The 22,082-nt window shown below is 35.8% G+C and overlaps 1 protein-coding gene across 4 annotated transcripts in view; it reads right to left on the reverse strand.

The window, feature by feature from the left end:
- The window catches only part of Rabgap1l (RAB GTPase activating protein 1 like), a 460,833-nt gene that overhangs the window by 334,548 nt on the left and 104,203 nt on the right, over positions 1–22,082 (reverse strand). For all 4 annotated transcript variants that reach the window (XM_070034430.1, XM_070034428.1, XM_070034429.1 and 1 more), the window contains one exon: positions 4,918–5,011. In XM_070034430.1, coding sequence (XP_069890531.1) covers positions 4,918–5,011 — 94 coding nt within the window. The remainder of the gene's footprint in view (positions 1–4,917; positions 5,012–22,082) is intronic.

A 22,082-nucleotide genomic window follows, 5' to 3' on the forward strand; every position in this document is an offset into this window, starting at 1 on the left:
ATAGAACAACAGTCTGATCATTCAAAAAGTTTTCTCTGAAAGCGAAAAAATTAGAACAGAAATTACAAGATGGAGTAGCATCAAGTAAAGCTGGAATTTTCCTTACCCAAAGTGAAACCGGTATGTAAAATTTATATACATAATTAAAAGCATGGTAAAGGAATTGCCTAGCATATGCAAGCCCTAGCATTTTCACTCTATGTTCAACAAAGTAATCTTGCTACCACTTTGTTCAATTTCTAAGTTCTTCCATCACAAATTCTCCCTCTCTCCTGTTCTTCCTTTTTCATCATGCTTCTTCCATCTCACTCACTTTCTCTCAATTTCTTTGATAAGCTTTTACTCCAATTTCTTTTTTTTTATTGTGAAAATACCATACAGAGGGGTTACAATTACATCGGCAAGGTAATGAGTGTTATTTCTTATCAAACATTGTGGCCTCCTCCTTTGTTTCCCCTTACTATCCCTTCCCATTTCCCCCCACCGCGCACACACACGCACACACAGACAAAATGGCTTTTTAAAAAAAAGATGTTTGGGGCTGGGAAGGTGGCTCAGTGGTAGAGTGCTTGACTTGCATGCATGAGACCCTGGGTTTGATTCCTCAGTACCACATAAATAGAAAAAGGCTGAAGTGGTGCTGTGGCTCAAGCGGTAGAGCACTAGTCTTGAGCTGAAGAGCTGAGGGACAGTACCCAGGCCCAGAGTTCAAGCCCCACAACTGACCAAAAAAAAAAAAAAAGATGTTTGTATCTACTTGACTTCTTAGTGAACTTGCTAACTACGTTTCTTTGAGTGGCAAAATGAAATTTTAGCTGGCACAGATGGCTCAGACCTGTAATCCTAGCTACTCAGTAGTCTGAGATACCTGAGAATCATGATTCAAATCCAGTTAAGGAAGTAAAATTTGTGAGACCCTTACCTCCAATTAACCACCCAAAAGAGCAAGAAGTAGAGCTATGGTTTAAGTGGTGGAGTACTAGCATTAAGCATGCCTGGTGCGTGCATGACCGCACACACGCGCACACACACACACACAGAAATTTCATATTCCCTTATATTTGGAAGAGCTTTATCATCATTATAAATTTTCTTATCTCCAATTAAGCATAATTGGATGTAATCCCTAGGTATAAGAAGGCATACCTAAATAATTAGTTTGCTTTTGTTTTTTGCCTTTTAACAAAGAAGTTTATGTGTATAAGGCATCTTGGTCTATGTTATCAACTTCAAAATCTTCACCCCCTTCCACCTATTCCTTCCCTTCTATTTCTCAATTCTGTGGTATACACAGGAATTCTTGACTGCACTCTCTCTACTTCCCTGCTTCATTCTTCTATCAGGGCAAAAAAGAAAAAATTAAATACATAACCTAAAATATAGAGAAGTAAGGGAAAGGCGGGTTGGGAGGGGATGGTAAGAATGTTGAAAGGGTGACAGTGATCAAGATGCACTCTATTTATAAACTGCTTTGGTGAATGGCAACTCCTTTGTGCAACTACTTAGATATTAAAAGTATTTTTTAAAAAATTAGCTTATTTTTTAAACTAGGAGCAAAGGGGAAGAAAAGAAACTCTGAAAAGATATTCCATTCCTAAGAGACCAAGAAAGCCTGTATGCATAAGAAAACATAGAATACCTTCACTTGGAAAGTGGAATCCCAAAAGGTTAAGTGACTTGTCCAAACTAGCACTTGTAGCAAGTTAGTGCTGCAACTGGCACTCAAAACCAGTTGTTCTGGTTGTTGTTTTTTTTTTTTAAGAAAGTTTTCCTCCAGAAAATCATATCCCCTTACCATAGATGTCTTAACTGACTAAAGTACCCTAGTCACTGAAAGTTAATTATAGACAAGAAGTTCTCATCCAAAGAAAATTATGTTCCATAATTAATATAGAGAATATCTTTAAGTTTTGTGGCAGTTAAATTGGGATATAACATATTAATTGGAGGTACTGCTCTATTTTGCTATACTAAAAAATGTGATAGACAAGTAGAAAGTAAGCACCCAATTTTCAATAGTAATAGATCCATCTAGAAGAAAACTCTTGTTCTCCAAAGTAATTGACATGGGAGAATTTATACCACTTTGTAACTAGAAATTATGCGGAAATAAATCCTGATATAAATCAGAGTTGCTACAAGAAAAAATGGTCCGTATTTCTATGATGTTCTTCAGCTTCCCATCTCAAATAACCTAAGGAGAAGGAAAACATACAATAGAAGACAAACTATGCTATAAAAGTATATACTATCATAATGTCTACTTCCACATACTACATCTACATGGCTGGACCATAAAAAGTTGTCATCAGTTCTCTCTCCTATGCAGAATTGAGAGCTACAAAAAAAGAAGAAGGTAACATGAGTGCAAAACAATGGCCATTTGAGAAGATAATCCAATGGAAAGGGGAAGGGCAAAAAATTGGTTTTAAAAGAAAGGAGGGAAAGAAACAAAGAGCAGTGGGAGGCTGAGTTGATCAAATGAAACCCCTTTGTATAATTATTATACACTAGTAAAAGAAATAGTATGCCTTCAAAGTAAAGACACAAGAAATTAGGTAGACAAGTTGTTGGTTGTTTGAACTACTGATGTCTCTTAAAAGCAAATAAAATAAAATTTTCTTTGTTAAAAAGATTAAATCAAGCCAAATGTGGTAGCTCACACCTGTAACCTAGATATCTGGGAGGCTGAGATCAGGAGGACTGTCTTTTATTAGGGTTTATGAACTATAAAAAACCAACTTAAAAAATTGTGTATGGTGGCATGTGTCTATCATTCCTGCTATGTAGAAATATAAACAGAAGAATTATGATTCTAGGCTAGCTTAAGAAAAAAAATGACATGACATGACATAAAAAAAAAATCCACTTAGGGCTGGGAATGTGGCTTAGTGGTAGAATGCTTGCCTATCATGCATGAAGCCCAAATTCAATTCCTCAGTACCACATAAATAGAAAAAGTTGGAAGTGGCGCTGTGGCTCAAGTGGTATAGTACTAAGCTTGAGCAAAAGAAACTTAGGGACCAGTGCTCAGGTCCTGAGTTCAAGCCCCAGGACTGGCAAAAAAATATCAATTTATAAAAAATTGGGTATGGTGCCTATCATTCCTACTATGTGGAAGCTTAAACAGGAGAATTATGGTTCCAGGATAAGAAAAAAGTGAGACTATATTTAGAAAAATAATAAAAGCAAGAAGAACTGGAGACATGGTTTAAGTGGGTAGAGCACCTGCCTAACAAAAGCAAAGCCCTGTGTTACAAATCCTACTTCTGCACCTCCAGCCAGAAAAAAAGGGAAAGATACAGTTAGCACTGAGCAGGAGGATATATAGCTATAATTTCAGCTACTTGGGAGGCAGAGATAAGAGGACTATGGTTCAAGGCCAGAAGGACAAAAACTCAAAAAAAATTGTCTCAAGCTGGATATGGTGGTACACACCTATAATGTCGGCTACTTGGGAAGCAGAGGTAAGAGTATCTTACTAGACTGGGCAAAAATGTGAGATTATGTATCAAACAATATTAAAAGAAAAAGAGTCGGAGGTGTAGTTCCAGTGGTAGAGTTTCTGTGTAGCAAGCAAGAGGAACTGAGTCCATGCTCCAGTACTGTTTAAAAAAAAAAACAGAAAGTGAAGGTGTGGCTATAGTAGTAAAGCACTAGCCATGAACAATAAAAGCTCAAAGACAGCATCCAAGCCCTGAGTAGAGCCCCAGGCCTGGCACAAATACATTAATAAATGTAGCTGACCCCTTCTTCCTCTCAGGATGAATCCCTAAAAAGCAATAAACTCAACGTTTTGCTCTAGTAAACCTAGACTCCAAGTTTTACAGTGAGAAAGCACCAGCTTTCTAATCCTTGAAAATGTAACTATATACGTACTAAATTATAATTCAGGAATTTCTTAGGATGTATACAAAATACTAACATAATGAAAGTCATTTATCTCTCAAGATGATAAAGGAAGTTTTAATTATTCTTTCTTCCACTTAACTCAACAAAACATGTAAAATTCTGCCTGTAGCTCTCTTGGACTACCGGGATGCATGAGATTGGATATGCACACATAATAATCAACTGTGTCTTCTATACCTATACTTGTAATTGATGGGCTTTTTGTTGGCAAGGCTTTATTTTACCAACACATGACAGCAGGATTATCTCTTTAAAAACTTATAAATACAAGCAGAGAGCTTGCCAGAGTAAGTATAATCAGAGTACCTTTAAAAAAAAATTCCAGATAAGATGTCCCAAAAAATAGTCAGGCACCAGTGGCTCACGCCTGTAATCCTAGCTATTCAAGAGGCTGAGATCTGGGGATCACAGTTCAAAGCCAGCCCGGGCAGGAAAAGTCTGTGAGACTCTTATCTCCAATAAACCACTCAGAAAACTGCGGCTCAAGTGGTAGAGCACTAGCTTTGAGCTAAAGAGCTGAGGGAGAGCGCCCAGACCCAGAGTTCAAGCCCCATGACCAAAAAAAAAAAAGATATCCCAAAATGTAAAGTAATAATTTTAGGCAAAGAACATACTGAGTTACAGTGTACAATTAGTGGCAAAGTAAGTAATTCTAAGAGTAATTTTCAATTCTACAGCCCCTTGTAGTGATAATAGATTTGGTAAGGAAAGAAATATATTCCCTTTAGAAATAGATATTTAAATATGTTGACAATGCAGCTCAAAACTGGCATATGTAATAATAAGGATATATATCTTCTGAAAGTAAGTTAAATAAGACTATAACAGACAAATATGAACTTCAGTATAAATTAGATTTAAATTTTTGTTTTTAAATTATATTAAGATAAATATTAATTTTAAAGTAAAACTTGTATTTTACTTAAACACATAGAATTTAATTAAAATAATAAGCTAATTATAAATATATAAATATAAAATTCTAACAAGAAAATAATATTTTACCATCGTCCTAGCAATTCTCCCCAAGAATATAAGATCTTCTCAGGACAATCCTTAGAAACATCACCTGTTCCACTTGAGAGTTCATTATCACTTTCTGTAGAAGAAACACAATACAAAACACTGTATATTACATTACATATTATAGTAGGTAATTTAAAATATCAATATTTATAAATCAAGCAATATTTTATATTACTGTGTCCACTGAAATAACTGAACTTTTCTTTAATATAATTTATTTTTAATACCTAAATATTTTTAAAGAAATTAAAATCACTGTACTTTATCCAATTTTTACTGAACTTTTTATGTAAAAAATAAAATCAATTAAAGAAAAAAAAAGAACTTAAAAAAAATTCACATCCACAGATTACATTTCATTAAATGGTAATGTTTATAATAAACAACTTTATCCAAAGAAAACAATATTAAAAGCCAGTGGATGGGGCTGGGAAGGTGACTCAGTGGTAGAGCGCTTGCATTGCATGCATGAGGCCCTGGGTTTGATTCCTCAGCACCACATAAGCAGAAAAAAAAAAAAAGCTGGAAGTGGTGCTATGTCTCAAGTGGTAGAGTGCTAGCCTTGAGCTGAAGAGCTGAGGGACAGCGCCCAGGCCCAGAGTTCAGGCCCATGACAGGACCAAAAAATAAATAAAAATAAAAATAAAAGCCAGTGGTGTTAACCATTGGGCAAAGTAAGAAGTCATAGACCCCATTCCTCATTTCAACTGTGTTATCCTTTCCCCCTTCTACATGTGGGCATATCACCAGATACAGACAATTCCCTTGGACAAGAAATCAAAATAAATCATCCAGCTTCCCTAGCATTCCAAGATGTTGCTTGGAAAAGCCATTCAGTTTCAGTTCACTAGAGGAAAGGGCATGGCTTGACCTCATGAGAGTTTCATATAAACAAGGAAATATTGGTGGTACCTGCCAGCTGTAGCAACAGATCAGAGAAAAAAGCCAAGCTTTCACCACATCAGAAAGGTTAGGTTGGTTATCTTTAGAACCATGGTGAGAACAATCTAACTTGAGCACTTAAGATTACTAGAATCTACAACCAGCCTCAGAATCACCCAACAATTCTGGTAGGTCCTGGTATGCAAGGTCCTAAAAATCCAAGGAGATACCCATCTCTGTTCATTTTGTTGTTACTGGTGTTGTTGTTTTAAAGAGGGTTATGGGGACTGGAACTGTTTTGATCTAGCAGGTCAATATCCCCTCAACTCTGACAAAAGCTCATCCCATGGGTCTGTCTACCCACACAAGACAGCAACATGCACAATCTAAAAATATAAAAAGTAAATACCTAATAGCTGTCCAGATCAGTGACTATATCTATAACCCAAGCTGTAGCAGCACTGCCTAATGGTAGATTCTACACAAAAGAATTGCCTGGCTAGGGAATACATTTTATAACCAAGCTGTTAAGAAGCAATCACACTGCCCAGCCAAAGTACGTCTACCTGATAATTAAGCCCAGCCAGTGTTCTGATCAGTTAAGTGGAGCCCAACTAGTACTGCCATCTGATACCTGAGCAAAGGCTTCAGGCCAGTAAGCCAGAGAATTCATATCAAGTACTACAGTATTGCCAGTGACACATCCAAAATCACAAGACAGGCTAAACAGTAAAACTTTATCCTTGCAAAAGAACCTATGTAAAAATCTGAAGAGAGATTATCCCCTCAAATGCAAAGAAAACACAAGGACAGGAGGATTATGACGAATAAAAGAATTATGACACCTCCAAAATAAATAATACATCTTCAATAACACATATGAAGACCGATGAAATGGCTTGACAAAGAATTCAAAATGATACTCATAAGGAACCTAACTGAACTATAAGGAAATATGGATAGAAAACAATGAAATGGAAATGTATGAAAAGTGAAGAATAATGACCAAAAAAACAGGTGCAACTGAAAAGAATGAGACACCATAAGAAATAAAACTTTCACATAAAAAAGTTGCAGAAAGAAAAGTACTAGAAAGCATATTTAAAGAAACAATGGCTAGGCAAGACATAGTGACACATGCATGTATTTAGAAGGTAGAGATATGATATTTGAAGTCACCTAATCAGAGAAGTAAAAAGACAAAATGAAAAAGAGTGGCAAAAACCTGTAGATGATATCAGGAACAGTTGAAATCTTCACATAATGGAATTGAAGAAGAAAGAACACCATAAACCATATTTAAAGAAATAAAGGTGAGAGAGGAAGTATTCACACATGTCCAGCTTCTCAGAAGGTAGAAAAAGGAGAATTACCATTCCCAGCTACTTGGTGGTAGAAGTAGGATTACAGGGGACAAATACAGCTAGAATACTCAATGTACGTATGTGACAAAGAAAGTGGGAAATGTGAAGTAAGTCTAGGGGAAAGAAACATCATGATGGGAGAATGATGAAATGGGTAATTCTGATCAAGAAGCACTAAACACTTAGATGTTTAATCTTTTAAGGAACTTCCATACTGCTTTCCAGAGTGGTTGTACCAGTTCACATTCACACCAACAGTATAAGAGTGTTCCTTTTTGGCCACATCCCCATTAGCATTTGTTATTGTAGTTTTCCTGAAAATGGCCATTCTACCTGGAGTGAGGTGGTATCTCAATGTTGTTTTGATTTGTATTTCTTTTATGGCCAGAGGTGTTGAACACTTCCTCATATGTCTATCTGCCATTTTTACTTCTTCCTCTGAGAAGTCTCTCTTTAAGTCTTTAGATCCATTATTGACTACGTTATTGAGTTTTTGAAGGATGCCCACTCCCTCCACTCCTCTTCAACATAGTGCTGGAATTCCTAGTAAGAGTAAGAAGGCAAGGGAAAAACATAAAGGGAATCTAAATACGGAAAGAAGTAAAGCTATTCCTCTTTGCAGGCAATATGATCCTGTATTTAAGAAACCCTATGGAGTCCTCACCCAAGCTACTTGAGTTAATCCAAAACTTTGGCAAAGTAGCAGGGTGTAAAATCTACCCCAAAAATCAGTAGCTTTCCTGTATAACAAGAAGAGTGAGTCTGAAATCAGGAAAAGCAACTCCATTTGTAATTGTCTCAAAAAAAAATTTTTTAAACCTAGGAATTAACTTAACCAAAGATCTGAAGGACCTCTATTTTGAAAACTTTAAAATTCTGGAAAAAGACATTAAAGCAGACTTAAGGAAACTGAAAAACCTCCCATACTCTTGGATAGAAAGAATTAACATTATAAAAATGGCAATTCTACCCAAAGCAAAATACAAATTCAATGCAATACCCATCAAAATCCCAACAACTTTCTTCAAGGTAAAAGAGAAATCAATCCAAAAATTCATATGGAATAATAAAAGTCCCAGAATAGTAAAAACAATCTTTAGCAGGGAAAACAATGCTGGAAGAACATCAATACCAAACATCAAACCATAGTAATAAAAATAGCTTGGTACTGGCACAAAGATAGACCTGAGGACCAAAGGAACAGAAGACGCAGAAATAAGCCCCCAAACATAACAGCCATCTAATATTCAATAAAGGGGCCAAAAACACAGATTAGAAGAAAAGCAGCCTCTTCAACAAAATGGTGTTGGCAAAATTACATTCAGAAAACTGAAGGTAGATACCAGAATCAATTCTAAATGGATCTAAGACATGAATGTAAGCCCAGATAGGGAGAAACTCTAGGCCTTCTAGGCACAGGTTGAAACTTCCCAAGAAAAGATCCAGAATCACAACAAATCAAAGAAAGACTGGATAAATGGGATTGCACCAAACTGAAGAGCTTCTGCATGGCAAAGGACATAGCTAGCAAAATAAATTGAAAGCCTATAGAAGCCTACAGAACAGCAGAAGATTTTCACTAGCTATGCATCAGACAAGGCATCTATAAAATTTTTATGAAAACATTCTGATCACATTCTCTATGTAGGCATTTGATATCTGCAGCTTTAATGCTTTATATGTCTTTTCCCCTCTCCTGGAATCCAAGCTCTCTGAATGCTGAAGTTGTGTCTTATTAATCTATATAGAAGGCTTTTAACATTTAACAATATTCAAATGGGGAAGTAAACTAGAAGGATTTCTTTTGATTTCATTCAAAAGTAAAGTGGGAGGATTTCAATATTATTGTTTTAAGTTTTGGATTATGTTCATAAGCTTAGTAAAAGGAAGAAAAATACTAGAGAGAGAAAGATGAAGACTCATAGGGATGGTGACTGAACAGAAGAACATTTCCTCTTTTAACTATAACTATACCAGCAGCATTGGGAAAGTTTGAAGATGACTTTTTAAAAAAAAGGTTAAAAAGACTTCCATATTAATAGTCTCAAGTTCTTATATCCAAGTTTAGAGTTAAAAGAGCTCCCTGAAAGACTATCTTAATTTATGTCATAGGATTGAGGGGACAATGATAACTTCATTCTCTTTTCATGAACATTATTCCTCATCTACTGCAGCTCCTCTACAGTATATCAGTCCATTTCAAAAAGGAGAATTAACCAGAATGCTCCAGAGAGCATCAATCCATTCAGCAGGTCTCCTACTTTCTTCCATCTAAATATCTGTTAAATGCAAGCAACCTAACTCCCATGACACTGTATAAATTAAATGAAAGTATATATAAAGCACTAAACAGTGCCTGAGGTACACAGTGGTATTCAATCAGTAGCTGCTGTTACTATTACTCCTGTTATTTTTATTATTCAAGTCTTCATTTTCTGGCTATTATTTCAAAGTCACTAGAAAACTATTTCAAGTTTTTTTTTTTATTCCAGGTTAATGTTGTTTCTGATTATCCACTGATTTTGAATATTTAAGAGCAACAGCTAATTGTATAAATATACAACTGTACAAGTATACAAAGTATAAGAGTATATTTTTACATGAAACAAAATAAACATTCATGCTATTTCAATTAAACTAATTTAAGGTTCCTGTCTTAAACTTTTGCCACTCCTTGCTCTAAAACCCTATTAGCAAGATTTTTTTCATTGTACTCATAAAAGAAAAACTTCAGAAGTAGAATGAATCAAAATTATAAAATATACATATATACACAAATACAAAGATAAACATATATGTACAATTGTTTTTAAAATAAGGTTAAACATAAATTTTAATATTAGGGTCAAATAAGTATAAAATGTCTTTGTTTTCTTTTTCTTAGAACCCCTGAGAAAGGGTTTTGCTAAGAAGCATGACCTGGCCTTGAGTTCTCCTGTCTCAGACTACTGAGTATTGAGAATATATGGATTTTCTTAACTAAATACTCATTAAAGGACTGAAAAATAAAGCAGAGATGAAATGTGATTATGTTTTCACAGCAGTCATATTTTTTCTGTATTTTATTCTTTATAATAAAAGAACTTTCTCTTAATTTTACCCTTCTGTGTATGTAACTGCTTGCTGAAAATAATACACACAAGTTCAGGTTTCCAGAAACTCTCTTCCAACCATACAGCAGGTAGGGGAAAAAACCCAAATTTTATTAATCCTGCAAAAGCTCAAAGAACACAGATCTGCAAAGTTAACAACACTACCTGTTAATGCATAATAGCATAAAAATATTTCAAAATCAATAATGTCATTTGGACAGCTAAAAATATATTTTTTATATTTTTTACATGCACTTAGAATATACTTGTTCAAATAGACACTGATATAGTTGTCCATATGTCGTCATATATATCCTATATATGCCATATTATCCACATCTGCATATATCATTTGTTAACTAAAGTTAACACAAGGATCATCTTTAATTTCTGAAATATTAATAACATTCCCTACCATCAAAGACAAATGATTATTTATGTAGAGAGAAAAGAAAATACTTAAGGTAGAAAAACCATTGCTTGAATAATTTCTTCCCCAAATAAATAATCATTATCATTCTAAATCTAATTACAAATCTCCAATTAATAAGCCCTGTAGTTGCCAAGTAATAAAAACATATCATTAAGTGTTGAAACAAGTCAATGATACTCAAGAGAACTGCAAAAGCCAGTACACCATAACTACAGGACAATTAACAATATTATGGAAACTGTTTTCTTTTTTTTTATTTTTTATTGTGAAAATACTGTACAGAGGGGTTACAATTACATGGGCAAGATAATGAGTACATTTCTTATCAAGCATTGCAGCCTCTTCCTTTGTTTCCCCTTCCCAGCCTCTCCCCCCCCCTGCCCCGCCCCCCCCCCCCCGCCCTCCAGCCCCCAACCAAAGTTGTAAAGTTCGTTTTCAACATGACAACTTGTACTTCTCATTGTTGCAACCGGTCCACCTGTATCCTTATTTAAACGACTTGTTTTTTCCCTTCCCCTCCACAAATTATATCGACATCAAATACAGTGAAAGCAAGGGTTATACTGTGGAGCAGGAACATACAAAGCAACAAAAAAATAATCTTATAAATGCGTTAGAAACAAATGCATGAAAGAAAAAAAACATTTAAATACATATCTTAGGGTTCATTTTCCTAACATCACCTTATCTGACCTTTTCTGCTTGACTTGTACATATACTAGATATTGCAAATAAGGGAAACCATGGGACCTATGTTTCTTTGGGCCTGGCTTACTTCACTTAATATAATTTTTTCCTTGGCGCAGGCCGAAATTTTCTTAATAGAGACCCAGAAACACAACAAATCAAAGAAAGGTTGGACAAATGGGATTGCATGAAGTTGCAGAGCCTCTGCATGGCAAAGGACACAGCTAGCAAGATCAATAGAAAGCCTACGGATTGGGAGAAGATCTTCACTAGCCATACAACGGACAAGGGTCTCATATCTAAAATATACTTGGAACTCAAAAAATTAAACCCCCCAACAACAAATCCTCAAAGAAACAACTGCCCAATAAATAAGTGGGCGAAAGACTTAAAGAGAAACTTCTCTGAAGAAGAAAGAAGGATAGAGAATAGACACATGAAGAAATGCTCAACCTCCCTAGCCATAAAAGAAATGCAAATCAAAACAACATTAAGATACCACCTCACCCCAGTTAGAATGGCAAAAATCAAGAACTCTAATAACAATAGATGCTGGAGGGGATGTGGACAGAAGGGAACCTTACTTCATTGTTGGTGGGAGTGTAAACTTGTTCAACCACTTTGGAAAGTAGTATGGAGATTCCTCAAAAGACTCCACATAGAGCTCCCCTATGACCCAGCAATCCCACTTTTGGGCATTTACCCAAATGTTTACAAACAAGACCACACTAAAACTACCAGCTCAACAATGTTTATTGCAGCATTATTTACTATAGCTAAGATATGGAACCAACCCAGATGTCCCTTAGCAGATGAATGGATCAAGAAAATGTGGTATATATACACAATGGAATTCTATGCCTCCATCAGAAAGAATGACATTGCCCCATTTGTTAGGAAATGGAAAGACTTGGAAAAAATTATATTAAGTGAAGTAAGCAAACTGTTTTCTTAATTAAGAGGCTAGCATATTAATTCTAAAATTTCCGAAATCTTTATTTGAATTTATTGTCTATGACTCCTTTTTCAAAATATATTGAAAAATATGAAGTAAAGAAAAATCTGGTATATTAATAGATTATAAACACAGACATATGGTTTATTTTTTTTTCTTTGAGAAGTTGCACAAAAGAGTTGCCATTTAACAAAATATGAATACAACGTATCTTGATCAATGTCACCCCTTTCAACATTCTTGTCCATCCCTCCCTCTTCTTAGTTTTGTAGGATATACAATAGATTCTTTTTGTTCTTCACCATTGGTCCTGAACTCAGGGGCTGGTCACTGTCCTTGTAACTAGGCTTTTTTGCTCAGGACTAGTGCTCTACCACTTTGAGCCACAGGTCTACTTCTGGTGGTTAACTGAGATAAGAGTTTCACAGACTTTCCTGCCCAATCTATATTTTCTTGATCCATTTGTCCATTGAGGGGCATCTGACCTGATTTCATACCTTGGCTATGATGAATAGCGATACAATAAACATGGCCACGCTGGTGACTTTACTCCATCCTCATCTGTAATCTTGTGGGTAAATGCCCAGGCGAGGAATTGCTAGATCAAGGGGTAGTTCTATGTTTACTTTTTTTTGAGGAACCTCTATACTACTTTCCAGAAGGGTTGAACAACTTTACACTCCTGCCAACAGTGTACTCGGGCTCTCTTCTGGCCACACCCTTGCCAGCATCTGTGAGCATTTGTTCCCTTGAAAACGGCTATTCTGAGGTGAGATAGAATCTCAGCGTTGTTTTGACTTGCATTTACTTAATGGCCTGCAGACCAATGGAACAGAATAGAAGGCCCAGAAATAAACCTACAGACCTACAGCCATTTCACGTTTGATAAAGGAGACAAAAACCTTGACTGGACGAAAGACAGCCTCTTCAACAAATGGTACTGGCAAATGGTACTGGATGTCCACATGCAGAAAAAGAAACTAGATCCCTATACATCACCTTGCACTAGCATCAAGTCAAAATGGATCAAAGACCTCCATGTAAAACTGGAAACCATGAAACTATTACAGAAAAGAGTAGAAGAAACATTAGGTCTCATGGGCACAGGTAGAAAATTTCTAAGTAAAGATCCAGAAGTACAGCAAATCAAAGAAAGAACTGATAAAAGGGACTGCAACAAACTAAAAAGGTTCTCGTGACAAGGGACATTGCCAACAAACAAGAAAGACAGCCTATAGAATGGGAGATCTTTGCCATGTATACATCAGACAATGGCCTAATAATCCAGAATAAACACCCAAAACAACAACCCAATTACTAAATGGGCTACTGAGCTAAAGAGAGTCTTCTCAATAGACATGAGAGGAAGGATATTATTTGGCTCCCATTTTCAGAGGTTTTAGTCAATCATGGAAGGAAAGGCAGAGCTAAACTGCCATACAATCATTCTTAGATACAAGAATTCTGAAGAAATGGATTTTGCCAAACTATAGACCTTCTACTACTACTTATGGGAATGAAAGGTCAGAGGCCAAAGAAGTGTCACTTTACCCTATGGAAGACAAATTTAAAATACAATAATCCCACACATGGAAATGCTCAATAACACCTACCTTGTTCTCATGGAGAACATCCCAGGGGCCACTTAGAAACTAGTTTCAAGTACAACATGCTTTTAGGCACTTTAAACTACTGATAAACTGTATGTCCTCTGGTTTTCACCACAGATCATTGTCCAGAACATTTAAACTTAAGTTAGTTAAAGTATGGTTAAGATGCCGTAAGCAAACTAGGTACTAGGTTCTTACACCTGTACTGCTACATACTCAGGAAGCTGAGATCTGCAGGACTGCAGTTCAAAGCCAGCCTCGGAAGAAAAGTCTGAGAGACACCCTCCCCATCTCCAAATAAACAGCAAAAATGCAAGCTGGAAGTGTGGCTAAAGGGGTAAAGTGCCAACCTATCAAGCAAGCCAAGCAAGCACAGTCCTGAGTTCAACCCCAGTACACACACACACACACACACACACACACACACACACACACACACACACACACACACACACACACACACACACACATTTTTTCTCTTGTAATACAACTACTGAGGTCAGCCAGATGTGCAAAGAACCAAATAAATATTTTTGACTCTGTCACATTTTCTTCCTTCTGCGTCTTTGGGCAGGACACCGTAGTGATTATTTTTATAGCCCTTTGCAAATGTATAAACTATTCTTAGCTCAGAAGCTACACTTTCAACTTTGGTGCCCTTTCAAATTAACTGTTCATTCTATTTGCTATAAAAATGTAAAAATGGGGGCTGGGGAGGTGGCTCAGTGGTAGAGCGCTTGCCTTGCATGCATGAGACCCTGGGTTCGATTCCTCAGCACCACATAAGCAAAAAGAAAAAAGTTGGAAGTGGCACTGTGGCTCAAGTGGTAGAGTGCTAGCCTTGAGCTGAAGAGCTGAGGGACAGCGCCTAGGTCCAGAGTTCAGGCCCCATGACCGGACCCAAAAAAAATAAAATGTAAAAATGCCAGGTGCTAGTGGTTCACACCTATAATCCTACCTAGTCAGAAGACTGAGATCTGAGGATCAAGGTTTGAAGCCAGCCCAGGCAGGAAATTATGTGAGATGCTTATCCCAATTAATCACAAAAAAAAGTCAAATGTGGTGCTCTGGCTCAAGGGCAGAAGTGCTAGCTTTGAACAAAAGGAGCCCAGGAACAGAGCCCAGATCTCGAGTTCAAGCCCCAGAAAGAAACATGGAAGAATATTTTAAGTGCTCAATAATGCACTTTTAAGGAGCAATTATTATCATTAAAAGGACTCACAACATGATAAAATATAGAACTACACACTTTACAATGTAAACATAATAGAAATTATTCTCACGTGCCTTAACTAATTTGGAATTAGATTTCATTCTACCAAATTTAAAAATCATATTACTTAAAACAAAGTAGATTTTCTACATTTAAGGACAGAATAATAAAATAGCCAAGCATAAAAATGTTGCTTCAGGAACTAATTAAAATGTATTTATGTCTAACTAAAAGGTCAATTCATCCTTAAGATGACATGTAAATTTTATTGGCATAAGATTTTTCACTCTTGAAAGCTATAATAGTTAAATAAATACTTAAAGATTCATGTATGATTATATATATAATAAAGTTAGGCCTTACCATAATGTATTCACAAATCTAACATTTTTTATTTTACTTTTTTTTTTTTTGGTCCGGTCATGGGGCCTGAACTCTGGGCCTGGGCGCTGTCCCTCAACTCTTCAGCTCAAGGCTAGCGCTCTACCACTTGAGTCACAGCGCCACTTCCGGCTTTTTTCTTTTTTTGCTTATGTGGTGCTGAGGAATCAAACCCAGGGCCTCAGGCATGCAAGGCAAGCACTCTACCACTGAGCCATCTTCCCAGCCCCTTTATTTTACTTTTATAATAATACAAACCACATAGGAGGAAACTAATATTAACTGACCATCACACATTTGGTACTTTATTTTTCCTAGATCAAATGCAATCAATACACAGTCATATTTCATAATACTCCTTAACTGCCACAATAACTTTTAATGTTTATTCCTATATGAAATATAAACAATTTTAAAGGTAATTTTTATAAAACCAAAATATAGTAGATATATAAATTTTTACTAAATGACTAGAATTAATCATATACAAATATGCAGTCCTCCAGGGCAAGTTAACCCAACAATGAGCTCTGGAATACAGCAATTAAAGACAAGTATGACTCAGTGATCTGCTCCTGTCAATTACTTCCCTAAAATCAGTGACCTTCTATTTCCAAGGCAAACACCTAAATTTAGGCTTTATCTCTTCAAATCAGATGAATATATCATATAATTCAGTTCTTAGCTTCACTTTTAATAGCTTACTTCCAGCTAAATCCCCCTACCTTAAACCTCTGTTCATGCCATGTCCTAATTCAAATCTCTGACGATTCTCCATTATTTTACATAACTGAAGCCCACACTTTTCCATGGTGCTATTCAGACTTTCCACTATCTACTCTCAGCTACACTGTCTCATAGCCACACTTCGGAGATTCTGTGCTTCTCAATCAGATTTCAACCTACCTAATTAAAGAATTATTGAATCAAATGTCAAAATGCTATCCTTTTTACTTTTTTGTCTTTCCTGAGATCTCCTGTTTCCCTAAAGAAGAAAGTCCACGAAGAGCTCTAAGCTAGAAGGGGATTCTGTCAGAATCCTCTAAGTTATAAAAGGTCCTAAAACCTTAGAAAAGACCAAAGCCCTGACCAAACCTTTGACTGCAGCCTCATGAGACCCTGAAGAGAGGATCCGCACTAACCATGTCATACTGTTGATCCATAGGAACTGTAAAGTAATAAACAGAACTTGATATGCAGCAACAGAAAACAAATACACTCCAATGTTTCTCAACACTCTCCTTTATCAACGATACTTTTTAATCATTTTATATAATATTCTAAAAATACAAGAATGAGACAACAATATTTAATTCCTTTCCTTGCTCCATCTCTTGAGCCCCCTTATTCTCCCACTATACACACAAACCCAAAATTTTCATAACATAAAAATTATCCAGCTGAGGGCTGGGAAGGTAGGGCTCAGTGGTAGAGCGCTTGCCTTGCATGCCTGAGGCCCTGGGTTCAATTCCTCAGCACCACATAAGCAAAAAGAAAAAAGCCGGAAGTGGCACTGTGACTCAAGCAGTAGAGCGCTAGCCTTGAGCTGAAGAGCTGAGGAACAGAGTTCAGGCCCCACAACCGGACCAAAAAAAAAAAATTATCCAGCTGAGCAGGGTGTTGGTGGCTCATGCCTATAATCCTAGCTACTCAGAAGGTTGAGATCTGAGGATCGAGGTTCAAAGCCAGACCAGCCAGGAAAGTCCGGGAGACTCTTATCTCCAACAAAATACCAGAAAACTGGAAGTGGCACTGTGGCTCAAGTGGTAGAGTGCTCGTCTTGAGATGAAGAGCTGAGGGACAGCACCCAGGCCCAGAGTTCAAGCCCCACAACCAATAACAACAACAACAAAAAAGTATCTAGCTGGTAAGGAAACAGTATTTAACATGCCTAAAAAATTTATCTAGCATATTTCCTCATCTCTAAAATGAATATATCTAGTAGTATTATCAGTCTGTTATGAGGAATAAATGAGTCAATAAATGTCGATAATTTAACCCCTGACACCAAGTATGGGGTAATCAAAAGCAGTGGCCAGGTAGGAGATTTTTTTTTTACAAATGCAGATCAAACAACCCAAAACCCCCCCAAAAAAATTAAAATAATGTTTGTATGAAATCTCCAAGTAATATATGAGCACATTTTTAAGTCTGAGAAGTAATTCCTTTAATCAGTACCTACACAACTAAGTGCTATATAATTTTCTTTTAAAGAAAAAACAAAGCTCATTTCTTTATCTTCCTTCCACCTGAATAGAAAAAAATTCTCATTTGCTAGGTTATTCTACAGTAAATGCTGTTTGTGGCTGCCTTCTCTCTAATAAAGAACATAGACATCTGTGTTTATTACTCTAGTTAACAGAAGTTAATAGTGGACAGAAATATGAAATCAAAGCAGAAATTCATAGTGTTTTAAGCTGGAGATTCAGGAATCTGAGACAGAAGAATCACAAGTTCCAAAACAGCATGAGATAATATTGTCAATAAAGAGAACCTGCTTTAAAAGAGAGAAGGAAGGAAAGAAAATGGGAGAGGGGAGGCCAGGAGAAAACATTTGAGCTAGTCCAAATAAAACAAACAGGAATACAGATGATGATAAAACCAAAATGTACAAACAACTGTTAAGCTTATTTAATGTTACTGTGAAACAAAACTCAAAATTACTTAGACATGTCATAAAGGACAACATATACTATTTGCTAATTGTTATCTTCAAAGAGGCTTTTTGAAGGTTTACTATCCATGTTACAAATAACTAAAGACAAGTATGAAGTCAACAAACAGAAAGGCAGTATAAATTCATGTTGTTATAATTCGTGGAGGGGAAGGGAAAAAACAAATCATTTAAATAGGGATACAGGTGGACCCATTGCAACAATGAGACGTACAAGTCGTTATGTCAAAAACGAACTTTACAACTTTGGTGGGGTTGGGGGGAGGAGGGTTGGGTGGGGGTTGGGAGAAGCATGGGGTTTCGGGAATGGGAAACATAGGAGGAGGCTACAATGCTTGATAAGAAATGTACTCATTATCTTGCCCATGTAATTGTAACCCCTCTGTACAGTATTTTCACAATAAATAAATAAATAAATAAATAAATAAATAAATAAATAAATAAATAAATAAAATAGTAATAATTTTAAAAAAAGAAATACCAGTATATATGGAGTTTCAACAGCAGGGCCAATACAGAACAAGTAGAAATGTATTTCAATACCAGGAATCCCTGCAGATAAAGACTTAACTTTCTGCTAAGATTCCTTGTCTTCAAATTAATATCTTTTAACGCACCTGATTTGAAAAATATGCTTTGTTTCATTTTAGATCGTCACTTTAGATCTTCCAAAAAAATTAAGTGTAATTTTAGTCATTTTAAGTCTGTACTCCCCTTTTAGTTAAATTACAGGCTAAGTAAGACAATTTAGAATGACTTGAACTTCTAGTTTTGCTTTGACAGGCAAATTGCTAAAAATAATTAAATAAAAGAATACTCCAATTCCCCCAGCACGAAAACATTTCTATGCCACCTCCAGTTCTAACTTTTGATGTTTGCATTGACAGAAACGTCAATTACAGAACTAATAATAAAGTATATTGAAAATGTATGACTGCCTATCTGTAAAAGAAAAGAAATTGTTACTTCCTACTCTGACTTTTGTAACTTTTTTTACAAGGTGATGGCCAATAGATTTTTCAAAAAACAAGGCAATATCTCAAATAGCGGAAAACTGTCAAGAATGAAGTGAAAAAAATTAAAGAAAAACAAATCTGATGTCTTGTTCATTAGACTGCATATAAAAATAAGAAATTGAAGTTTTCAGGTTTTTAATGTAATTCCAAAAAAAATCTTTATTTTATTTTTTTTAATCTGTGGGGTGACAGTTTAAAACATGTTCAATGTGAGGGAAATGTCTGGAAGTCAGAGAGGAAGGTACAGGGCCCTACTAACCTTGCAAGTTTTCACCAAGTCTTAAACTGTTCTTTAAAAACGCATAAAACAAAACAAGAAAAGACCACAAAAACCCCAAAATGCCGCTGAATAAAAATGAAACAAAGCTAAGATCACTCATAAAGCCACAAAGTAGGGGTTTTGTTTCCTTCCCATCTCCCCTCTCATTTCTAAAATAAAAACACAGTATTATTCCTAGCTTTATTTTTTTCTTCTAGCAATTTATTATGAATATATTTCTTTAACTTGTAAATGAGAAATATTTCATCACATTTCTTTCTCCCACCTTAGGTTCCTAGAATGATAGCCTTAAAACATTTTAAAGACTTGATTGAATAAGGAGACAAATTCCTTTTCATCATAATCTGATTCCATTGAGTTTTTCCATGTATAATGGATTATACTTAGAAGTTCTGTTCTGAAGATTTTCCTAACTCCTTCCTTCCCTCCTTCCTTCCTTCTCTCCATTCTCCCTCCCTCCCTCATTCTTCTTTCCTATCTCATCTAAAGCAGGGTGTGCTGCTGTGGGTGCCATCTTTATGCTTTTCTTATGCTTCCTAGAACTTAATAATGTTGAGACTATAAAAATAACTTCATTTATTATCCATTATTTGTTATCATTCATTTCTCATTCATAATTATTAATGGAGCAGGCAAGATCTCATTGAGAAAGTAGCATTTAAGTAAGGACGGAAAGAGGACAGAATAACAGTTAATCTGGGAAAAGAGATCCAGGCCAAAGGAATAGTAGTACAAAAGCCTAGAAGCAGGAATACACTCAGTGGGTTTGAAGAACAGAAAAGAAGGTGGAACTTGTGAGGCAGAGTGGTAGAAAATGAGGAGGTAAAAACTAGATAGAAAAGTTGTCTATGGCCTTTGTAACAATTATGGTTAATGAACTATGTATGAATAACTGAAATAAAAAGCTACCAATTGCTTAAGAAATAATAAAATATAAATAATTTCAAAAGAATACAGGCTACAGGAGAAAAAAAAGCAGAAAACTGCTTTAAAGGTATCCAAGCAGAAATGGAGGTATGCAGACATAAAATAGGGTTCAAAAGAGGTTAGATTTTAGATCCCTAGATTTAGAGCTAAAAGATACCACTAGCTGACAAGAGAAGTATGAAGGCATAATTAGATAATCGGATTCCAGCCATTTATACTATTTGGGGGGAAATCTCTTTATATAATATAAAAGTAAAAGTAAACCACTTAGAATACAAAATTCTGAAGACATTATCCCCATCATTCATCCTGTCCAGCATGAGTTAGAGTCCTGTCTTGTCTCCCCTGAGTGGGTGGGAGCAGAATATTGGACATGGAGACAGCATGCCACACTACCAATTTTAAGATTTTATGAAGATTCACTCATTCTTCTTTGTTAAAATTGTGGCCAACTTTGGCTTTCCCACCCAGGATTATAATCTCAGGCCATCTGCAATACCAAACCAGACTCAAAGAAACATAGGTTGCATGAGTTCCCTCATTTGTAATAATTAGAATGTGTTTTAAATCTGTATGTAAACCCAGTGGACAGTAAAAGACAAAAAAGTTACACTTGGACATGATAAATTAAACAGGACTCTAACATTCACACAGTGAGACAGAAGGACAATATCCTTAGAAGAGGATCACAAGGGCTCAACAGACAAGTGCCTATGATCATGTAAAATGATGCTTATCAAAATGAACTCCCAGAATGTGGTTTTTTATTTTACTTTTTGTGATTCTTCTGTTTCTTTCCCCCCTTTTGTCACTGTTTGTGATTTCTGACCTTTGTCTGGATTTAAGTTTATCTGATTTGGGAAGGGGAAGGAGAAGCACAGAAATGGAGAGACAAAGGGTAAACTTAATACAGCAGTGATACACTGGACACTATGTTAGAAATGAACTATACAAAGTGGGGGGAGGGCGCAGGAGAAAAAAAAATAGTAGAAAATGAAAGAGAGGGTATCATTGTTCAAAAAGAAATGTACTCATTACCTGACTTACATAACTGTAACCCCTCTGTACATCACCTTTACAATAAAACTAAAAATAAAAATGAATAAAATCAACTTGAAAAAGCCAAAAATTCAACACTACTTTTTCTATTACTGCTCCAGAAATTTTTTTTCCATATTCTGCTCCAAATTAAGTGAGAATTATCCAGTTCCAAAAGAAAACTGTTGTTTTTTACATCACAGCGACAAAGCAGTAGAGCCAATGAGCAGAGGAGGAGCTACCTCAGGGACTAAAACAGCAGCATCTCCACTCAGATGAACCTCTACAAAGTTTAGTAGTTTTTCTTGAATAAATGTGTCTCAATTTGTTGCTTGATTCTGGTTATTTTCCAAAGTCTTGAAATGGTTCCTTTTGACAATTTTATGCACTTTTATTTTACTTTGTGATAAGTGGATTTGCTAAATTTCTCACTCAGCCACTCTGCATTAAATACATTTTAAAAATAATCTGCCCAAGTAACCTACTAAAAAATGCCAAAGAAAATATTTTGAATCATTTCTAAATATAGAAACTGCCACTACATTGAAATTACTATTTTCTTTTTGCTGTTAACAGCCCTTTGTTGAAAAGA

This window comes from Dipodomys merriami, unplaced genomic scaffold (genome assembly GCF_024711535.1).
Source record: "Dipodomys merriami isolate MVZ:Mamm:240054 unplaced genomic scaffold, mDipMer1.0.p SCAF_24, whole genome shotgun sequence".
Lineage (NCBI taxonomy): Eukaryota > Metazoa > Chordata > Mammalia > Rodentia > Heteromyidae > Dipodomys > Dipodomys merriami.